The sequence below is a fragment of the Sciurus carolinensis genome, chromosome 3, assembly GCF_902686445.1.
Source record: "Sciurus carolinensis chromosome 3, mSciCar1.2, whole genome shotgun sequence".
Classification (NCBI taxonomy): domain Eukaryota; kingdom Metazoa; phylum Chordata; class Mammalia; order Rodentia; family Sciuridae; genus Sciurus; species Sciurus carolinensis.
The window spans coordinates 87072741-87092454 of NC_062215.1; the positions used below are offsets into that span (position 1 = coordinate 87072741).

At 38.0% G+C, this 19714-nt stretch overlaps 1 protein-coding gene and 1 pseudogene across 5 annotated transcripts in view; both read left to right on the plus strand.

The window, feature by feature from the left end:
* Positions 1–864: 864 nt before the first annotated feature.
* Positions 865–1520, plus strand: LOC124978901 (60S ribosomal protein L17-like; annotated as a pseudogene).
* A 2558-nt stretch (positions 1521–4078) lies between these two features.
* Acmsd (aminocarboxymuconate semialdehyde decarboxylase) overlaps positions 4079–19714 on the plus strand; it is a 49594-nt gene continuing 33958 nt past the window's right edge. For 2 of the 5 annotated variants that reach the window (XM_047547082.1, XM_047547083.1), the window contains exons 1-2: positions 4079–4254; positions 12390–12434. In XM_047547082.1, the coding sequence (XP_047403038.1) occupies positions 4198–4254; positions 12390–12434 (102 nt within the window). In that variant the 5' untranslated portion in view covers positions 4079–4197. Of the gene's footprint in view, positions 4255–8554; positions 8755–12389; positions 12435–19714 lie in introns of those variants that run through there. The other 3 variants (XM_047547084.1, XM_047547085.1, XM_047547086.1) reach the window with 2 other exon arrangements.

Sequence of the window (19714 nt, forward strand, 5' to 3'; positions counted from 1 at the left end):
CACGTAGGCAAATAATTCCAACCCCATCAGGAAGGAATAACAGGAACAGAAGAAATAAAGTGTTCCTCAATGTTAAGTTCACACAGTATAAGATGATATCATATATTTGTTAGCTTAAAATGTCTAGTATTTATTAACTACAGCAGTAGTCACACGACTGACGTTTATTCAACCCTACTGAACTTGCTTTAACCTTTATGATCAGTTAAATATTAACATGTCTTATTGTTTAGTTATAGGTTATCACAAGTAAACAATTACTAGAATAATTAGAATACTTCCTTGTCTAGTCTAGTAATGATCATACAAAATATTTTTGTTTTTCTCCTTGTGACTTTTTCCTGTTCTGAAAAAACATGTGTAACTGCCTACCTTTTAATGTATAAAAAGCTGACTGGGAAAAATAAAATTTAGAACTTAGCATCCATTCCTTGAGTTTGTGTTGCTTTGTTCTCCACCTCGCCGACGCCTACTCCATCACCTGTGACCACTACGACCCCTGCTAGGGCTGGACCCTGGCAGAATACGATAGAGGTTGAAGTATTATCTTGGAGAATACCTAAATCATAATGAGGATATCATTGGTTAAAATGTGTGTGTGTGTGTGTGTGTGTGTGTTAAAGGCAACAGTGGTGAGGGTTTAGAAGGGAATGAGGACAATTAGAAACTGGAGGAGAGAGGATCCTTGTTATGCAGATACAGATAAAAGTTTTGATACCTGAAAGTGAGGTGCTGCTGTAACAAATACACAAAAATGTGCTATCAGCTTTGGAGTTGGGCAGAAAGTGGAAGAATATTGAGTGACCGATATAAAAATCCTAGACTGCATTTTTTCCTATAGGTGGCCTAAGGTAATCTGTGAAAATGGTTCATTACACTCTTGACCCAGAAAATCCCACAAAATCATGCAGATTGAGAAATTCAAATCTTCACTTTAAGAATACCAATGAAGGGCTGAGGTTGTGGCTCAGTGGTAGAGCACTTGCTTGGCATGTGTGAGGCACTGGATTTGATTCTTAGCACCACATATAAATAAATAAATAAATAAAATAAAAGTCCATTGACAACTAAAAACATATGAAAAAAAAAAAAAAAGAACACCTGTGAAACTTCCCAATCCATTGAGGGCACATATATCTGAAAAGCCACCAAATATCTGAAAGTTGTCACTTAAAGAAGCAGCATGTGATTCCAGCTGCTTCTTTAACAGGGAAGTTGGGAAGTACACCTAGGCCAAACAGTGTAGCTGAACGCAGGGTCAGTGACCCAAAAGCAGTGCTGAATTTTTGCTACACATTCTTGAACATGCAAAGTAATGCTGAACTTGAGGGTTTAGATGGAGATTTTTCTCGTCATTGAACATATCCTGCTGAACAAAGTGCCCAGATGACTGACACACTTACAGAGTTCATTGTCAGATGAACCCACACTTGAATTTCCCCAGCCAAATTGAGATGATCCTCACTGAAAAGGAACAAACTGTTCCTAAACCAGAGGAGGAGACTGCATGAAAGGAAAAAAAAAAAAAAATCTCTGAAGAAATCGAAGAAACAAAAACTTATGGCATGAGAATAAATTTAGTATAAAATATGTGCAAATAAGTTTATTTAAAATCCTAGATTGCCTTGAACAGACTGTTAGTAGAAATACAAAGGTGGATGTTAAAGGTTCCTCCGGTGAGGTCTCAAAGGGTAGTACAGAGTATGATACAGGGGAAAGTACTGTCTTAGATAATACTTAAATCATAACATATATTTGGTTAAAAATATATATACTTAAATATAAACATGTATACATAAATATGTTTATGTATAAATATATTTATATATGTTTATATATAAAATATGATTGTATTTTATTTTATATATATATATATATATATATATAAAGCAACAGGAGTGAGGGCTCAGAAGGGAATGGAGATGCATAAGAAACTAGAAGAGAGGGAATCCTTGTTATACAGTGGCAGAAAACTTAATTGTGTGCCCTACAGTTGTGTGGAAATCAGAACTTATAAAGGATGAAATTGGATGTTTACCCGAGGAGATTTCCAAGCACGGTATTAAAGGTAGTTCCTGGTTTTTCTTGCTGTTTATGGTAAATGTAAGAGTGAAGGGATTAACTGAAAAACTGGTATGCACAAAGGAAACAGGACTTAATGATCTAAGAAATATTCAGCTTATTCAGATTGTAAAAGATGATATTATTAAGATTCACTGTCAATAGAGCATGCCCTGGAAAGAAAAGCCAAAGCTATGACTGGACAATATTTTGCTAGTGCCTCAGTTCCCTAAAGTAAACATTATTAGTAGTACTATTATTATTTTTAGTATTTAACATATCTAGACTGGCATATATGATTATATGGGATCTTTTTGTTCCCCATTCAATCCTGCATTTCAGATCATCTTTCTGGAGTTATTTTCCTTAATTCTGGAACATAGTTTTAGAAATTCCTTATGTGAGGATCTTTTGGTAGCAAACTCAGTTCTAATCTGAAAATGTCTTTACTACTTCCACATTGTTAAAATAAAATTTTACAAGGTGTACAATCTAACTTGACAGTTAATGTCTCTTGGCCTTTTGAGTATATTAGCCTATTGTTCTATGGCTCCCATCATTGCTGTAAGAATCTGCTATCAAATGCTGAGTTTTGAAGGCATTCTCTTTCTGTCTAGGATCTTATCTTTATTACTGGTATTCTGTAGTTTCATTACAAAGTTTTTAGAAATTAATTTTTTAATCTTTATAAATTCTTAAGGATATAAATTTTGGAGCCACGCTGGGTTCAAATTCGTGCTCTAACACTTACTATTGTGTGACCATGAGCAAGCTGTTTAACTACTCTGTACTTCAGTTTTCCCTTCTATAAGTAGATATTGTTCATAATAATGTTACCGGCACTAAATGAACTGCTTGTAATGGTGCCTGTCCCATAGGAAGTACTCTAAAAGTTCTGGCATTTACTCATTTGCCTCTATGTTAAAGGATCACTCATTGGGTTTTAAATCATTGAACTTTTAAAAAATTTTCCTTCAAGCTGAGAATCATTTACAAGTACATCAGTTATAATTTATACAGAATCTAGTTGATTTATAGCAGGAAGACTTCTTGACTACTTCGTCCTATATTATAGAGACTGAGTTGAGGAGAACATCTCCAAGCAGGTTTAAGGCTTTGCCAGGAACCCTAGGGTCCCTTAAACATGTTAAGTTTTCCAGGAAGAGGAAAGGGTAAACACAGAACAAAAGGACAGCTGTATTACAGATTCTCTTTAGAGACATGGCCATGACTCCTACATTATGCTCCAGTGGAAGCTCTCCCCAGCAGACCAGATAAATCCCCATGGAAATGACTACTGTTTTCTTTCCCCTATGCTTTGGCTGTGTGCAATTATCTACTATAGTATATGCATTATCTTATCTGTCTTTCAATCTTATATCCTCAGCATATATTAGTTCTCAATAAGTTTGTTAAATTTATGCAAGAATGAATGAATGAATGAACAAGTGAGTGAAGAGACAAAGAGACTAGAGGGAAAGTGTATATGAAGAGTGGATACTTTTTACAGTTTAAAAACAAAGATGAGGGCTGGGGATATAGCTCAATTGGTAGAGTGCCTGTCTCCCATGCACAAGGCCCTGGGTTCAATCCCCAGCACCATTTAAAAAAAAAGAAAAACTAGAAAAATAAAGATGAAACTTCCTTTCAACACACTAAGTTTTCATAAACAAACCAATTATAAAATATTATTTAAAGAATGGAAATAACTAAACAAAAACCAAAAACTTCTGTATTATTTTTAACCATGTACTATGTGAGTTTGGACTACATATACCTTGATAAAATTGAAATAATTTAAGTATAAGACTAGTCTTGCTATTGACGTACTATAACCCAAAGAAGCCTGCAGTATTTTTAAACTCAGAGGTTGAGTACGATTCTTTTTTTTTTTTTTCTTTTAATTTTGTGCTGAGTTCTGATTACCAAAGAGTATTGACACAAAGCCAGCTTGATAAACAGAATTTTGAACTTTAATAGGGCAGTTCCAATAGACCAAGACAGGGCTGGCCAGGCCTCTTGACTGGTACCTGAAGGTAGCCATAAAGGGACTGAGTGAACCAATCAACCTCTCTTTTGTGGAGATCTCTTGATAGCAAACTTTCTTTTACATGTGTTCCCTCTGATCCTGTGAAGATGAAAATTGACATCCATAGTCATATTCTACCAAAAGAATGGCCAGATCTGGAAAAGGTAATGATAATCAATTTGCTGAATTATTTCTGGAACTTCTCCAAGGTTTCTCAATGTCTCTATTTATAGACCTTTCTTTTCTTTGGGGAATTAGATGTTTTGTTTCTTTGCTCTGGGGATGATTTTAAATGTCTTGGCAGCTCTAATTTCCTAGTTTTTAAAAATGACTTTCATGTGTTTTGAAAAAGACCTCAGAGCAATGAAATAACTATCTTCTCAAAATCTCTTTTTCCCCTCAAATGAAGTATTCTTTTAAATTTCTGGAAAATTTAAGCCAAGCAGATTTACTTCCTTTTAAATCACATATTCAGCTTCTGGAAAGATACATGCTGACTATAGAATCTAAAGTTACAATTTCAACTAAAGACTATTAAAAAATGGAATGTGATAAGTTTTGAGGACTTCTAAAATCTATCTCTCCTTTCCAAAATGTTTAAAATAAGCTTTAGAAGCACCGGGAGATAGCTTTGTGAAAAAATTTTACTCTATTTTAGGACACTGTCTGAAACCTTTCTTTTTTGATCTTTAAGCTGTAAATCCTTGTTATGAAGAACTAGGAAGTAGGTACATCAAAAACCCTAGAATAAATGACATGAAATCTTTGCACAAGGGTGTCTCTAAAGAGTATTCTCTAGGCTTCTCCAAACATGGAAATTTCCTTTTGTGATTAAGAACTTTTGAGTGCATATTAAAAGAGAAAAAGGCAGGGAACATAAGGAAAACTTTAAATTGGCTAGAAGTTTACTCAGGCTTAGACCTAGGTGTTAGTCAATCTTAAGCATTTGCAAGTATTTTCATATCCCTGATAACATTTTATCTTTTTTTTAATCCCAAATGAGGAAAAATGAGTTAACCAAATTCTAATTAAAATGGGTGATCTGTTGTACAAGTAATCGTCCCATAGTTATCTCCTACACAATTGCTGGTCTTACGTGTTCCTTTGTTCATTGATATCTTAGGTAAAATGGGTGATGACACACAGACCAAAAAATACAAATGATACTGAGCTATTACAGCTAGTAGTAAAAACAAACCCTACCAATCTTCCCCCCACCAAGAGAGTCTAAATGCTTACATGGGAACATGATGTTCTCCATGCTGTCTGTCATCATCCTCCTATCTTATTAAAGTACAAACACCACTTCAGGATGCTAATGATTTTATGAAGTGAACACCCCAGCTACTTCACAGGAGCACTGGCTCATTTGGAAGTTGTGATGCAGTTTCTTATTTCTTATGCTACTCACCATTTTCTTTTTGCTGTTGTTGTTATTGTTTGGTTTTTGGGTTTTTTTTTTGTTCTAATTAGTTATACATGATAGCAGAATGCATTTCAATTCATTGCGCATAAATGGAGCACAACTTTTCATTTCTCTGGTTGCACATAATGTTCAGTAACACCATTTGTGTGATCATACATGTACCTAGGATAATAACGTCCATCTTATTCCACCATCTTTCCCACACCCATGCCCCCTCCCTTCCCCTCAGCTCCCCTCTGTCCAATCCAAAATTCCTCCATTCTTCCCTTGTTCCCCACCCTATTATGGGTCAGCATCCACATATCAGAGAAAACATTTGGACTTTTGTGTTTTGGGATTGGCTTATTTCACTTAGTATTATATTCTCCAACTTCATCCATTTACCTGCAAATGCCACAATTTTATTCTCCTTTAAGGCTGAGTAATATTCCATTGTGTATATATACCACAGTTTATTTATCCATTCATTTTTGAAGAACATCTAGGTTGGTTCTGCAGTTTAACTATTGTGAATTAAGCTTCTATAAACATTGATTGGCTGCATCACTGTAGTACGCTGATTTTAAGTCCTTCAGGTATAGACTGAGGAGGGGGACAGCTGGTCAAATGGGGTACTCACCATTTTCTGCCCTTCACTTATGAGTAGTTACCAGGAATGGCACAATTAATTTATGATACAGCTAATGAAAGGAATAGGTTATACTTCCTAATCTGATAGTTTTAGAAAAAATATTTAGAAGGTGATATTTTATATAATAGCTCTTGATCTATCCCCAGCAGAGTATTAACTCCACATGAAATGCTTTGGGAACTACTGTGGCAGTCTCCAGAGGACAATGCCCACTATACCTGAGAGAGCTAGCCATCATGACCCATCCACTAGAGAAGTCACTACAACAGGGACTCCAAGCTCCATGGCATCCACCTCCTTGTCCTGACAAGGATTTTGAGGCTCAGAGAGTGTCATGGGCTAAATATTTGTGTCCCCTCAAAGCTCATATGTTGAAATCCTAACTCCAAAGGCAATAGTACTAGGAGATGAGGCCTTTGGGAAGTGATTAGGTCATATGAGCAGAGCCCTTGTGAATGATACAGTGCCTTTTAAAAATAGGCCCAAGGAAGCTTGCTTGCTCTTTCTATTGTGAGGACTCAAACATCTAGGAACCAGGAATGAGCCCTCAGCAGACACCAAATCTGCCAGAGACTTATCTTGGGTTTCCAGCTTCCAGAAATGTGAGAAATAAATATCAGTTTTTTATCAGCCACCAGTTGGTGGCATTTTGTTATAGCAGCCCAAATGGACAACAGAGGGGTAGCCAGTCACAGCTAAAATATTTTCATCACTAAGGAAAAAAATTTCCATTTCTTTCACAGACAGGTGTAAAAAGAGAAACCAGTCTAGTCTATCTGTTTTTGTTCATTCATAGCGTGAAATTTGAACTTAAAAACAAGCTTCAGAAACCCCTAAACTGATTTAATCCATTGCTCATTATTTCTGGGAAACATACCCTTCCGTCTTGGGAAGAATGGTTGTCTTCCTATTAAACTAGGTCCCAATGAGACATTCCCTCTGAGTACTGGAAGCTGTTCCTAAATAAGCCACAAGTATAAAGGCCCCAGCCTTCTTCCCCAGCAGAAGACCCACAGGGGCCTAGAATGTTGCCTCCTCTTTGCAGAGTAGAGACAGTTCTCTATCAGTAGTCTGGGTCACAACCTAACCTCCCGTTACCTACCTCCTACTCCCAAGCCTTCCTCCATTTACGCAGAGACCCAAGCACTTAGGGCTGACAGTTTCTAGGTATCCTGCCTTATGCAAGGCCCTAAAGCCCTTGTTTAAACTGCTTTAAACAATGGGATAAAGAGCATGGGGTACACAAGTTGTCACTGGAAACTTCCCAAGCACTTGTCCTCTTGACTCTTGACGCTGCCTCCCCTCCTACTCTCAGACATTTTCTTGAAAGAGAGAGAGGTATTTTGTCCCAATATGCAGGTTTTCTCTTATCCGGCGGTCTCATATGCTGCAAACACATGGATGACATGCTTCATCAGAATAATAATGATAATAATGGTCATAATACTTTGTTCTTCCAGGGAGAGAGACCAGAGATAAATATTTGATTCATATAAAACCTTGTGACATGTGCAGATTACATTTATGTCATTAACCCTTTTCAATAGAGATGAAAGGCTTGATATTCAGGAATGAACCCAGAGCTGCATGGAAACACAATAGTCCTTCCAGAGCATCATCATTCCATCCAACTTGAGAAAGCTGGCAAGGGAGCATATTCCTATTGTAAAGGATGTCCACTCTTCCCTCTGTTCTCCGCTTCTCCCCTTGACATCAGACTGCCCCCCAACTCCTCACATTCACATGAACCAGCGGAGGGCGGCTTTGTCACAGGGTCATTGGAACCTGCATTTCAGCCCACAGGAATCAAATCTGTTATGTATTAGAGGTTTCCCTTTGAATGCTGGAAAGCTAGTGATGAAACAACTAGTCCCAAACAGCCACGTTGGCCAACTAAGATCAGTGACACATCTAAATGGGACTGGGATCCTTCTCTCTGCCCCCTCATTTCTAGTCTATATGGTCAGAGGAGAATGTGTAGTAATGTGATATTAACTGTAGCAGAATTTCATCTTCAAATTGTATTATCTATCAAAATGTATTCTACTGTCATGTACAACTAATTAGAACAAATAAAATAAAAAATTTAAAATTGTTTCTTAGTGGGAAAATATTATTTTAAAAATCAATCTCTGATCTTTTCTCACTATTTTTTCAATAAAAGAATGAAAAGAAAAAGCCAGTACATTTTTACTTGAGAAGATGAAGTCCCTTTGGAAGAAGTAATGTCTCTTTTCAAACCTACCTTTCTTTTTTAAATATTAATAGACACACCTCCATGACTTTGACCTTATGCAATGAAGGAACTAAAAAGTGAATCAACACACTCTGGCTGATGGTTAACTAATGGTTACAAAGAACCAGGATTGGGGAAATCTTTCATTTTCACTTGCTAATGATGATTTTAGTCAGAGTTACAGTCGGGATCCTTTTAAAAAATCTGAGATGGGAAATCAATAGATTCGGGGGAACTTAATTAAATGGTTTCTGATGAATCAGGACCCACATTCTCTACTGTCACAAAGAAGGATCCTGGCCCATGAAGCCATAGTGAAAGATGTTTCAGGTTGATCTACAATGAGATTATTCATAACAACAATGATGATGGTAAGGTTTTGACTTTTTCTTCAGCTGGGCTTTGTTGACCCCCTACTATGTGTGCAATAGTAGAAATTGCAAAGATTCTTCTAATTTTAAATGGGGTAAAAAAAAAATCTAGCCTTTAATTTAAAAGCATATATTTGTATCTCTTTTCATTAGCAGTGATTTAACTACACTTGTTCAAGGTAAGGTTTTCAGAGACAAAATCCCAGGCATAATTTGACTTTTAAACAACTGCTCTCAGAAGTAGATAACTGATTACCCAGGAGGTTCATTATTTACCATGTGAAGACATGAGGTCTCAAGGACATTGAAAATGTCATTCAGGAACCAGACTCAGTGGTGTACAACTGTAGTCCCAGCTACTCTGGAGACTGAGGCAGGAGGACTGCTTGAGCCCAGGAGTCTGGGCAATACAATGAGACCCCGTCTCAAAAAAAAAGTCATTCAGTCCGTTCACTCTGATTCACATATACCTAATCAGAAATATACCTCTTGTATATAAAACTAAATTCTCTTAATTTATAAAAACTTTCTTTTTAATTTGTCATGCTATAAATACCTATGGGACACTGGCCAGTGTCAGCCAAACACTTTCAGACTGTAAATGTCTCCTGGCATATGTTCTGACTAAGCCACTTCCAGAGTCATACTTGAGACCCAAAATTTGACACAATCCAGGATGAGAGGTGGCGAACTGTGTGGAGCCCAGATCTTTGGCAGAATAGAGTTGCCCTAAATAGTTTAGGTCTGTGAGGGGCTCGTGGAGTAACTTGAATACTTTATGCCTTTTAGGAAAGTAAGGAAGGAACACAGAGTGACAAAGCCTCCTTCTTTCATAGCTTTCCTTAGTGTCTGAGCCCAAGGTATTCTACCTACAGGTAGAATAAGGCTTCATCATGACTGCCATCCCCATCACCCTCGCCAACTGCCACACCTCACCTCCCCCTCTACTACCATTGCTGCTGCCTTTACTGTTGCTATGACCACCACCATCACCACCACTGCCACCACACTGACTACCACAACCACTACCACTACCAGCTTACTCTCTCCCCCACTGCCATTACAACCACTGCCAACTCTAACAACACCGCTTCCCTTCCACCGTCTCCATGATCACTACCAGCATAATTAGCTTTGATAAAGCCCTTTTTGTAAGTCAGACATTATGTCAATAGCTTTATGTGCATTATCTCAGTTAATTCCCATAACACCCTATGTTTCTGCTATGGTTATTATACTCCATTTTACACGCAAGGAAATAGAAACTTAGAGACATTAAATTACTTCAACAAAGTCAAGTGGATGTGATTTGTTGCATGTAGCCAGATTCATCCCTTTGCTTTGCCTCCCTGTTCTTCTCTAAATGGAATATGCCTCTAACCTGTTAACACACAGATTAAGGTTCTCTAGAGAATTAAGAAACAGTAACAGTAAGGGAAGAAGGAAGGAAAGAAAGTGGGAAGGATGGAATAAGGAAATGCAACCTTTTCTTCTATACCAAAGATAAGATTTCAATGACAAATGTTCAGTTCAAGAGCACATTGTTAGTCTCAAATTTACTCTAAAGTGTAACTGATGGAAGTCATATTCTACTTCCTCCTCCAACATACATCTCTTGGAAGCTTTTTCCAAGGGAAGAGAAGGGTATAAAGGTATTGAATATACAAAGAGAGGAAAGTGAGGGGTTGGGGGCACAGGCAAAGGAGCAATCTGGTGCAGGGAGGAGAAGCTGGGGCCTGGTCAACCAGTTCCCTTGCATGCCAGCCTGCTAAACAGCAGGTCACTAGGGAGGGGGCACACAACTCTCCAGAGATAACATGATTATTTGGAGCTAAATTCAAGAACAGAAGCCTGTTGAGGCAGATCCCAGTCACAGATGAACACTCCTGTGCTATACTATGATCCAGGCCCAGACCTTTCTAATCAGTCTGGAGGTAATAAGGAATCTAGGAAGAGGGATCCACCAAGACCTGACTCCCTCTAAGTAACATTCCTAGGTCATGACATGAAAGCCAACCACTGTTACCTGGCCTTACCCAAATATAAGTGAAAAATGTAAATGAGATTCAGCTTGCTTTATTCATCTACATATTGTTGCTGATAGTCTAAGGAGTTGGTGATGACCTCCTTCATCTAGCTGTCTCTTGCTTCTACCCCTTCCTTCCTTAATTCACATATTACGCATCAGGCTTTGGAGCACAGAAATCCTGAATGAGAAATTTCTCTCCAATCTGATACCAGTCAGCTTTCCAACCTCCCTCCCCTGATACCACCTGACTCAAGGTGTGGATCAGCATCCTCCTCTAGGATCCCAGAGAGCATGTGCAGCACTATCACAGTGCATCTTGTACACTTGTACAGCTCTTCCATTGCTTGTTCACTTGGCCCTTCCCTCTCAACGCTCTGCTCCATATAGGCAGGAATTGTCCTCTTTTATTTTCTCTACTCTAGTAAGGTTGGTCATGAGACTCTATGAGGGGTTGGAGAATGAATGAACGAACAAAAGAAATATTTTACGAGTCATATATACCAACATTCTTAGGTATTCAATAAATATTGAATAAGTGATATATTCTTAAGCTTTCAAATTTTTTAATTTATGACTCCCAGGAAGAGATATATTTTATATATTATGACTCAGTGCAAACATTTCCATACATAATGAGAAATTTTTTATGAAACTATTACTACATGGGAGATATTATTCTATTCTATTTCATTCTGTTCCATTCTTTTACTATCTTATTTTGTGTTTTCAAAGAAGCAGTCTTTGAATCAAGGATTCAAATGCAAGTACTTTACTTTGGAGGTGACCCCAGGAAAACACCAGTATAGTGGGGAGGTAAGATAGGGAAACGCAAGGCAGTCAATAAATGGTTTGTTATTCGTTGTAGAATGTGTGCCTTGCCTCAGAATTATCCTGCCCAGGACTGGAGTACTAGTGTATTCAGTATAATTATATTCAAATTTTCTCAGTCATTGGCTGAGATCTGCTGGGCCGATGGCAAGGGTGGACTAATTTCCAGGTGGTACTTCATACCTGTTAGAAGGGTTTGATCAAAGAAGTTTCCAGGGGAAGAAGGGAAGTTCTTAAAGAAATACAGATACTCACATTTGGAGTTGGGCTGTTGTACCCAGGAGCATTAAGGGGAGGGAATATGAGTTACATACTATTAGCATCTGCAACACATACTATCCCATGATTTTAAAATGTCTAGGCCTAGTCACTGAATTTATTTCATGATCTATTCATGGATTGCAACCCACAGTCTGAAGAGCAGTGTATTTCCTAAAGTGTAATCCTTAGGGTCCATGTACTCCTGGTACTCCATGAGATGATTTTAGGTAATACATAACCAAATATTCTCAATGTTAATCTTTGCTTTAAAATTTCAAACTGCATTAAAAGATAACACCATTGAGATGCAGAATTTTCTTTCTATATAAATATATTTAAAGGAAAATGTACATTGAAATATAAATATTGAATAAGTGGTAAATGGGGATGGAGGGACAAGTGGAAAAATTATGCCTGAAAGAATGGAGCTTAGGATCCTTTGCCCTGAGGATGCCCACTTTATTGCAGTCTTCTCTTCTTTGCTTTTCAAGTCTAACTATGCTTCTCCCCCCTACAGAGATTCGGCTATGGAGGCTGGGTGCAGCTCCAACACCACAGCAAGGTGAGTTTTTCCCAAAGTGTGAGCTTGAGCAGGACCCAGAGACATCCTGAGCCTTAAGATACCTTATTGCAGGGAACTCAGTTTTTCTGCCCTTGAATTAACTTTGTAGTAAGAAAGGAAACACTACCATGATTTCTCAAAATTTTTAAGAAAAATGGGGGTGACTTCAAATAGTGGCATTTAGGAAGATAAAATTGGAATTTGAGAACCCATTGAGAAATATCTCCCCTGCCCTCTCTCTTTTGGCCTGGAACCAATTTTGGCATTTATTGCTATTCCTCAAGGAAGTGACTTGACCCTCTGCACAGGTTATTACAGTATATTAAGGTTGACCAAATAAATGGAACAATTAGGTTTGAACACAAGCTAGAGAAATTAAACACTGGAGACAAAAGGGAGAAGCCACTGTTATTAAGGGATGAGGATGATACAAAAAGAGGAAGGTACAGGACAAGCATTCTGCAAATAATGAGGCCTGAGAGTGAACTGGGAATCCAGACCTGCACAGAGTTCATTTTCAGAGGCATCAGATGCTCTCTCTGAGTTCAAAGGAAACATTCTTAAGCTTCTAGTTACAATATTGACATGACTAACAGGCCCTGGTGTATTCATGGTCTGGAAAAACAGTATGCACAGGGTCGACCCAATGCAGTATGATAAGGTTAAGATGCCTTTGCTAAAGGGCACAGATTTGAACACCAAGGACTGGAAAAGGCCTCCTGAAGAAAATGATACCCATTCTAAGTCTTGAAGCAGGGGTACAGTCTTGTTCAATGACTAAAGGAAACAATTTTCCAGAAAAAGAACTCAGGTACCAAAGTCATGGAAATATTAAACATGTGAACCCAGAACTCAAGCACTTAGCTATAGCTGGCACAGTTATTTCTCAAATTGTAGTCCCCAGACTAGCAGGAACAGCATCACCTGGTAACCTGGGAGAAATACAAATTAGGGGGCCATACCACTAACCTGCCAAATCAGGAACTTTGTCAGGGGAATAGGAGGAGGAGCTGTCCATTTTAAGAGCTTCCTAGTGATTCTGTTGCACACTCAAGTTTAAGAACCCCTGACTCATATATTCATCAACTAATTTTTATTGAAACCTGTTTTGTGCCAGGCCTATTCACCTAGGAACTAGGAATATGCTGATGAACAAGACAGAGATATTTCCTGCCCTGATGGTGCTCAATACCACCAATTCAGAGAATGGAATAAAAAATGATGCTGCAATAGAGAGTAACAGTCTGGCTGGCTGGTCAGTGAGCTGGTAAAGACTTGGAGGAAAGGAAAGTAAAACCTGAAAAATGTTCCTGGCTGAAGGAACAGCAAAGGTCTTAAGTGGGGGAGAGTCTAGGAACTAGAAAGGAGGGCGATGTGGCTGGAATGTGGCCAAAGGAAGAGATGGTAGGAATGGATCCATTGTATAGGGACTTAAAGACATGCTAGGAGCCTAGAATTCATCCTCAGAGCAATGCAAATTCTTTGAAAATTCTTAATGACTTTAAAAGACAACTTGGGCTGCTTTATGGAGAAGAGACAGAGGCAGGCAAGAGTTTGGGGAACAAAGTGGTGGGAAGAAACTGGAGAAGTGAAGGTAGAAGCCTCATCCGACAGGCCTTGAAGGACTTAGGTGTCTAGGTCCTGAAATGGTTTTAAGCCTTTGTACTTGATCCTGAAGGCAGTGGGAAGTCATGAAAGAGTTTTAAACCCCAAAATCCCTGAGATTCTTCTCCAAAGAGTGTCTACTAAGTGACAATTTCAACACCGCCACGCTCCACCATTCCCAATACTAGTTTCTAGCTGGAGAGCTGGTTCTCTCTGCTAGCCTTAAGTCTCTCTGAGAGAAGGTTTAATATGAGTAGAGCTGACTACAAGGCTACAAGGAAACCCCCACTGGAGGACAGGCAGCCTGTGAATTTTTTTTCCTTACTCCATGTCCCAGGTTGCAGTTTGTCCTCAATACTAGATCTGAATGACTTTCATTTCATTTTGTTTTAATGTCAAGAGATTTCATAAACTTAGCAGCAGATCTCCAAAAGAAAACAAGACAGATAATATTTTCCTGTCACATTCTACTGACCTACTTAACCTCTAGCAAAACTGATTACAGTCATTGCCTAATAGAACCAAACAGGAACATTCCCTTTTCCTCTCTCTCAGAAACAAAGCAAAGCAAAACACAACCAAATCTATATTTTTCGTAATTACAGTGGTGAGGGATTACAGTCACTAGAAAATGACAAGTAAATGTATACCATTATGTAAATTAGACAAGAGCAATGAGACAATCCAGTGTTTAGGATTTCAAAATTCTTTTGATTCTCCTACATTCCTTTGGTGAACAAATATATTCTGCCCACATGATTGATTTACCTTAGAGATTTCTGTTGTCTGAAAGATCTTTCCAAAACATTCTCTGTTTTGCCCTATTTTTCTTTTTAACCTTTAGTTTTTCGGTGCTCCTAGAATAAATTCGGGGGTAATTGCTTCCCATGGTAAAGCCTTGCTCAGAATTGTAAAATATCACCTGCCTTTTAGTTGAATATTTACAAAAATATAAGTAGCAAGTCAACGTTTGATTAGTATGATGACCTGTCAGGAGCTACGTAGGATGGAGGTGGTTAGAACACCTGAAAGTATTTTAAAGGATATAACTCAGGAAGGTAGACATAAGATCCATTTCAAATCTGTAGGTCAGCAATATCTAAAAAAATCCACTGAGCGTTTCACAGGACCTTGGAGCCACAAATATACACATGTAAACACCCCTCTCACATCACATAAAAATTTACATTATACTTAGTATTTTTAAACACATACTTCTGCCTGATTCCCAACTGTTATGAACCAAATACTTGCATCTCATAAAAATTCACATGTTGAAGCCCCAAACCCCAACAGATGTATTTGGGGATGGGGTTTTTGAAAAGTAATTTGGTTAGATAAGTTCATGAGGGTTGCCCTCATGATGGGGCTGCCCTCATGATGGGATTAGTGACTTATAAGACACACCAGAGAACCTGTATTCTCACCACCATATGAGGACACAGCATGAAGATAGCCAACTACAAGCCAGGAAGAGGGCCCACCAGGAACTGAGTCAGTGGGCACATTGATCTTGAACTCCACAGCTTCCTGAACTGTGAGAAATAAATTTTATTTAAGCCACCCAGTCTTTGGTATTTTGTTATAGCAGCCCAAGCTAAGACACCCACTCACAGGGGGCCTACTCAGAAGATTTTTCTCTTCACCCACATGAATGAAGAATATACAGTCAGCAGCAATTTTGTACCAAATGAGAAAAATAGATAGTAAATAGTAAGAGAGTTCAGTGAAGGTGGAGAGCTCAAGGCAGGGAGCAATTTTCAGGAAGATAAAGAATTAAATAACTGTCGTGTTAATGATCATCCAGTCTAGTGTTTGAAAACATGGGTTACAACACAACAGTGAATCATAATACCAGTGTAATGGGTTAGGCAAGCTTAAAAAGGGAAAAAGGAAAATAGATCATAAAACAAAATAGCAAAATGCATTGCTCATGGTAAGAGTAAACATTGTTTCATGAAATTTTTGTCTCAATTTGTATCTGTATAAATATATATGGATGAGTATTCTGGGTCATAATGAAAAATACATTTCTTTTTTTTTTTTATTGTAAACAAATGGGATACATGCTGTTTCTCTGCCTGTACATGGTGTAAAGGCATACCATTTGTGTAATCATAAATTTACATAGGGTAATGTTGTTTGATTCATTCTGCCATTTTTTTCCCTTCTCCCCCACCCCTCCCACCCCTCCCCTCCCTCTATACAGTCCTTCCTTCCTCCATTCCTGCCCCCCGCCCCTAAACCCAACTCCAACCCCAACACTAACCCCTCCCACCCCCCATTATGTGTCATCATCCACTTATTAGCGATATCATTCGTCCTTTGGTTTTTTGAGATTGACTTATCTCACTTAGCATGATATTCTCCAGTTTCATCCATTTGCCTGCAAATGCCATAATTTTATCATTCTTTAGGGCTGAGTAATATTCCATTGTATATATATACCACATTTTCTGTATCCATTCATCAATTGAAGGACATCTAGGTTGGTTCCACAATCTGGCTATTGTGAACTGAGCAGCTATGAACATTGATGTGGCTGTATCTCTGTAATATGCTGATTTTAAGTCCTTTGGGTATAGGCCAAGGAGTGGGATAGCTGGGTCAAATGGTGGTTCCATTCCAAGTTTTCTAAGGAGTCTCCATACTGCTTTCCAGAGTGGCTGCACTAATTTGCAGCCCCACCAGCAATGTAAGAGTGTACCTTTCTCCCCACATCCTCGCCAACACCTGTTGTTGCTTGTATTCTTGATAATCGCCATTCTAATTGGGGTGAGATGGAATCTTAGGGTGGTTTTGATATGCATTTCTCTTATTACTAGAGATGTTGAACATTTTTCCATATGTTTGTTGATTGCTTGTAGATCTTCTTCTGTGAAGTGTCTATTCATTTCCTTAGCCCATTTGTCGATTGGATTATTTGCATTCTTGGTGTAGAGTTTTTTGAGTTCTTTATAGATTCTGGAGATTAGTGCTCTATCTGAAGTATGATTGGCAAAGATTTTCTCCCACTCCGTAGGCTCTTTCTTCGCATTGCTGATAGTTTCCTTTGCTGAGAGAAAACTTTTTAGTTTGAATCTATCCCAGTTATTAATTCTTGCTTTTATTTCTTGTGCTATGGGAGTCCTGTTGAGGAAGTCTGATCCTAAGCCGACATGTTGAAGCTCTGGACCTACTTTTTCTTCTATAAGATGCAAGGTCTCTGGTCTGATTCCAAGATCCTTAATCCATTTTGAGTTTAGTTTCGTGCATGGTGAGAGATATGGGTTTAGTTTCATTCTGTTGCATATGGATTTCCAATTGTCCCAGCACCATTTGTTGAAGAGGCTATCTTTTCTCCATTGCATATTTTTGGCCCCTTTGTCTAGTATGAGAAAATTGTATTTTTTGGGTTTGTGTCCATGTCCTCTATTCTGTACCATTGATCCACCTTTCTATTTTGGTACCAATACCATGCCGTTTTTGTTACTATTGCTTTGTAGTAGAGTTGAAGATCTGGTATTGCGATACCCCCTGCTTCACTCTTTCTGCCAAGGATTGCTTTAGCTATTCTGGGTTTTTTATTCTTCCAGATGAATTTCATAATTGCTTGCTCTATGTCTGTAAGGTACATCATTGGGATTTTAATTGGAATTGCATTGAATCTGTATAGCACTTTTGGTAGTATGGCCATTTTGACAATATTAATTCTTCCTATCCAAGAACATGGGAGATCTTTCCATCTTCTAAGGTTTTCTTTAATTTCTTTCTTTAGTGTTCTGTAGTTCTCATTGTAGAGGTCTTTCACCTCTTTTGTGAGATTGATTCCCAAGTATTTGAAAAATACATTTCTTTATGTGAGCTCACAGTCAACATTGACTGAAAGCCATTGATCTAGCACAATTCTCTTATCTCATATATTTGCTGTTAATATTAATTAATTATATAATGACTTTTTGTGTAAATTCTCCTTTTTAAATTTGAGCATTTAAGTTGGTGGAATGAGACAAACATCATTACCCTATGTACATGTATGATTACATGAATGGTATGAATCTACATTGTGCACAAGCATAGAAACAAAAAGTTGTACCCCATTTGTGTACAATGAATCAAAATGCAGTCTGTATAAATAAAAAGCAAATAAATTTTAAAATGCAACTGTAAAAAATAAATAAATAAATAAATAAATTTGAGTATTTAGAGATAAAGCTACAATTCCTTTGGACCAGTACTCTGCATCCTCAAAAGTAATCCTTACTAACAATTTGGTGATTATCTTTCCAGGTATTTTCCTATGACTTTATTTACATGCACAGGCACCTGTAGAAATGACATAGTATTATTTAATATGTTTTAGATTCTTTTTAAAACTATCTCAATCAAGTTCAAAACAGAAAACAAATGAGGCAATTAAATTAGAATACTTTGAAAAGAGTTAAGAGACTATTTATAAAGGTGTAGGTATGTGAGGAAATTACAGAGGTTAGTTCATGCAGGGTCTTACCAACCAAGTTAAGGAGTTTAGACTCTATCTTCAGGGCAATGGAAATCTATTCAAGAGTTTTAAGTGGGTTAGTAGCAAGCTAGGGATCTAAAAACTTATTCTGACTGCTTTGTGGAAGATGGTTAGAAGGGGTCAAAAGAGGAAGCCAAAAGATCCAGGTGGAGGCTGAGCAGTTGTTCAGGGAGAGAGAATGGGGACTTAGACAATGACTGAGTAGTAGAAGTGGACAAATGTGGACCACTGCAGGCTATATTTTAGAGACAGAATCAATGGCATTGGGAAATGGATTGGATGGTGGCATATTTCAAAGGGAATTGAAATAGTCTCAATACTGAGAAAGATAATGCAGGCATCAAGGATAGAAGTGGCCACACCAAGAAGACAAGCAGATCATTGAGAGAGATGAACAGGTTAAATGTGCTGAGTTTGAGGTGGTTGCAGTAGTGTCTTCCCATGAAGTTGTCCTTCAGAACTGTAGTGTCTGGGAGGTAGAGTGATTACAGAGTTTGCTCATTATTGACAGGGTCTGGGCCATTCCTGCCAGCTCTACACCTCAAACCCCACCAGCGTGACAGCTTGCATAGTCCAGAGGGGTAGCCTGAATGGACATTAGAGGTAGGGGAGGGGAATGGAAACATGATGGTGAAATACTAAATTTGAGAATACATTTCTGATGACACTTGTAGTACCAGATATTGAAAGTGCATTATTTGGACTTATTTGGGGATAATAATAGGACTTGAACTTAAAAATCAGTAACTCCACAGGTTAGACTCTCTAGGAATCAGACTCTGGAACTGAGATTAGCATGCCAGAAGTGTATCAGCAATTACTCTTGGTTAGGTCCTTTTTTTTTTTTTTTTAAACACCAACCTCTATATCAATTAAGATCTTAAACTAAATTAATATCCCCAGTAATTTGAGCTAGTCACTCTAATTAATTAACCAGAATCCAGTCCCATTTTTTCTAAACTCTCAAAAGAAAACCAAATATATTTAGTTAAAGAATTTTCCCAAGCCACCATTACTATCCAGATAACAATTTTAAATGTACTTCTAATATTTTAGGAGGAAGGTTCAACCAGAGAGCAATGTTAAGCTGGGTTATAGTTCTGAAAGAGGCCTCAACTGAACCTAAAGCTAACATTCAGAGTTGTTCCAAGTTGGTGGAGGAAGAGGGCAAAAG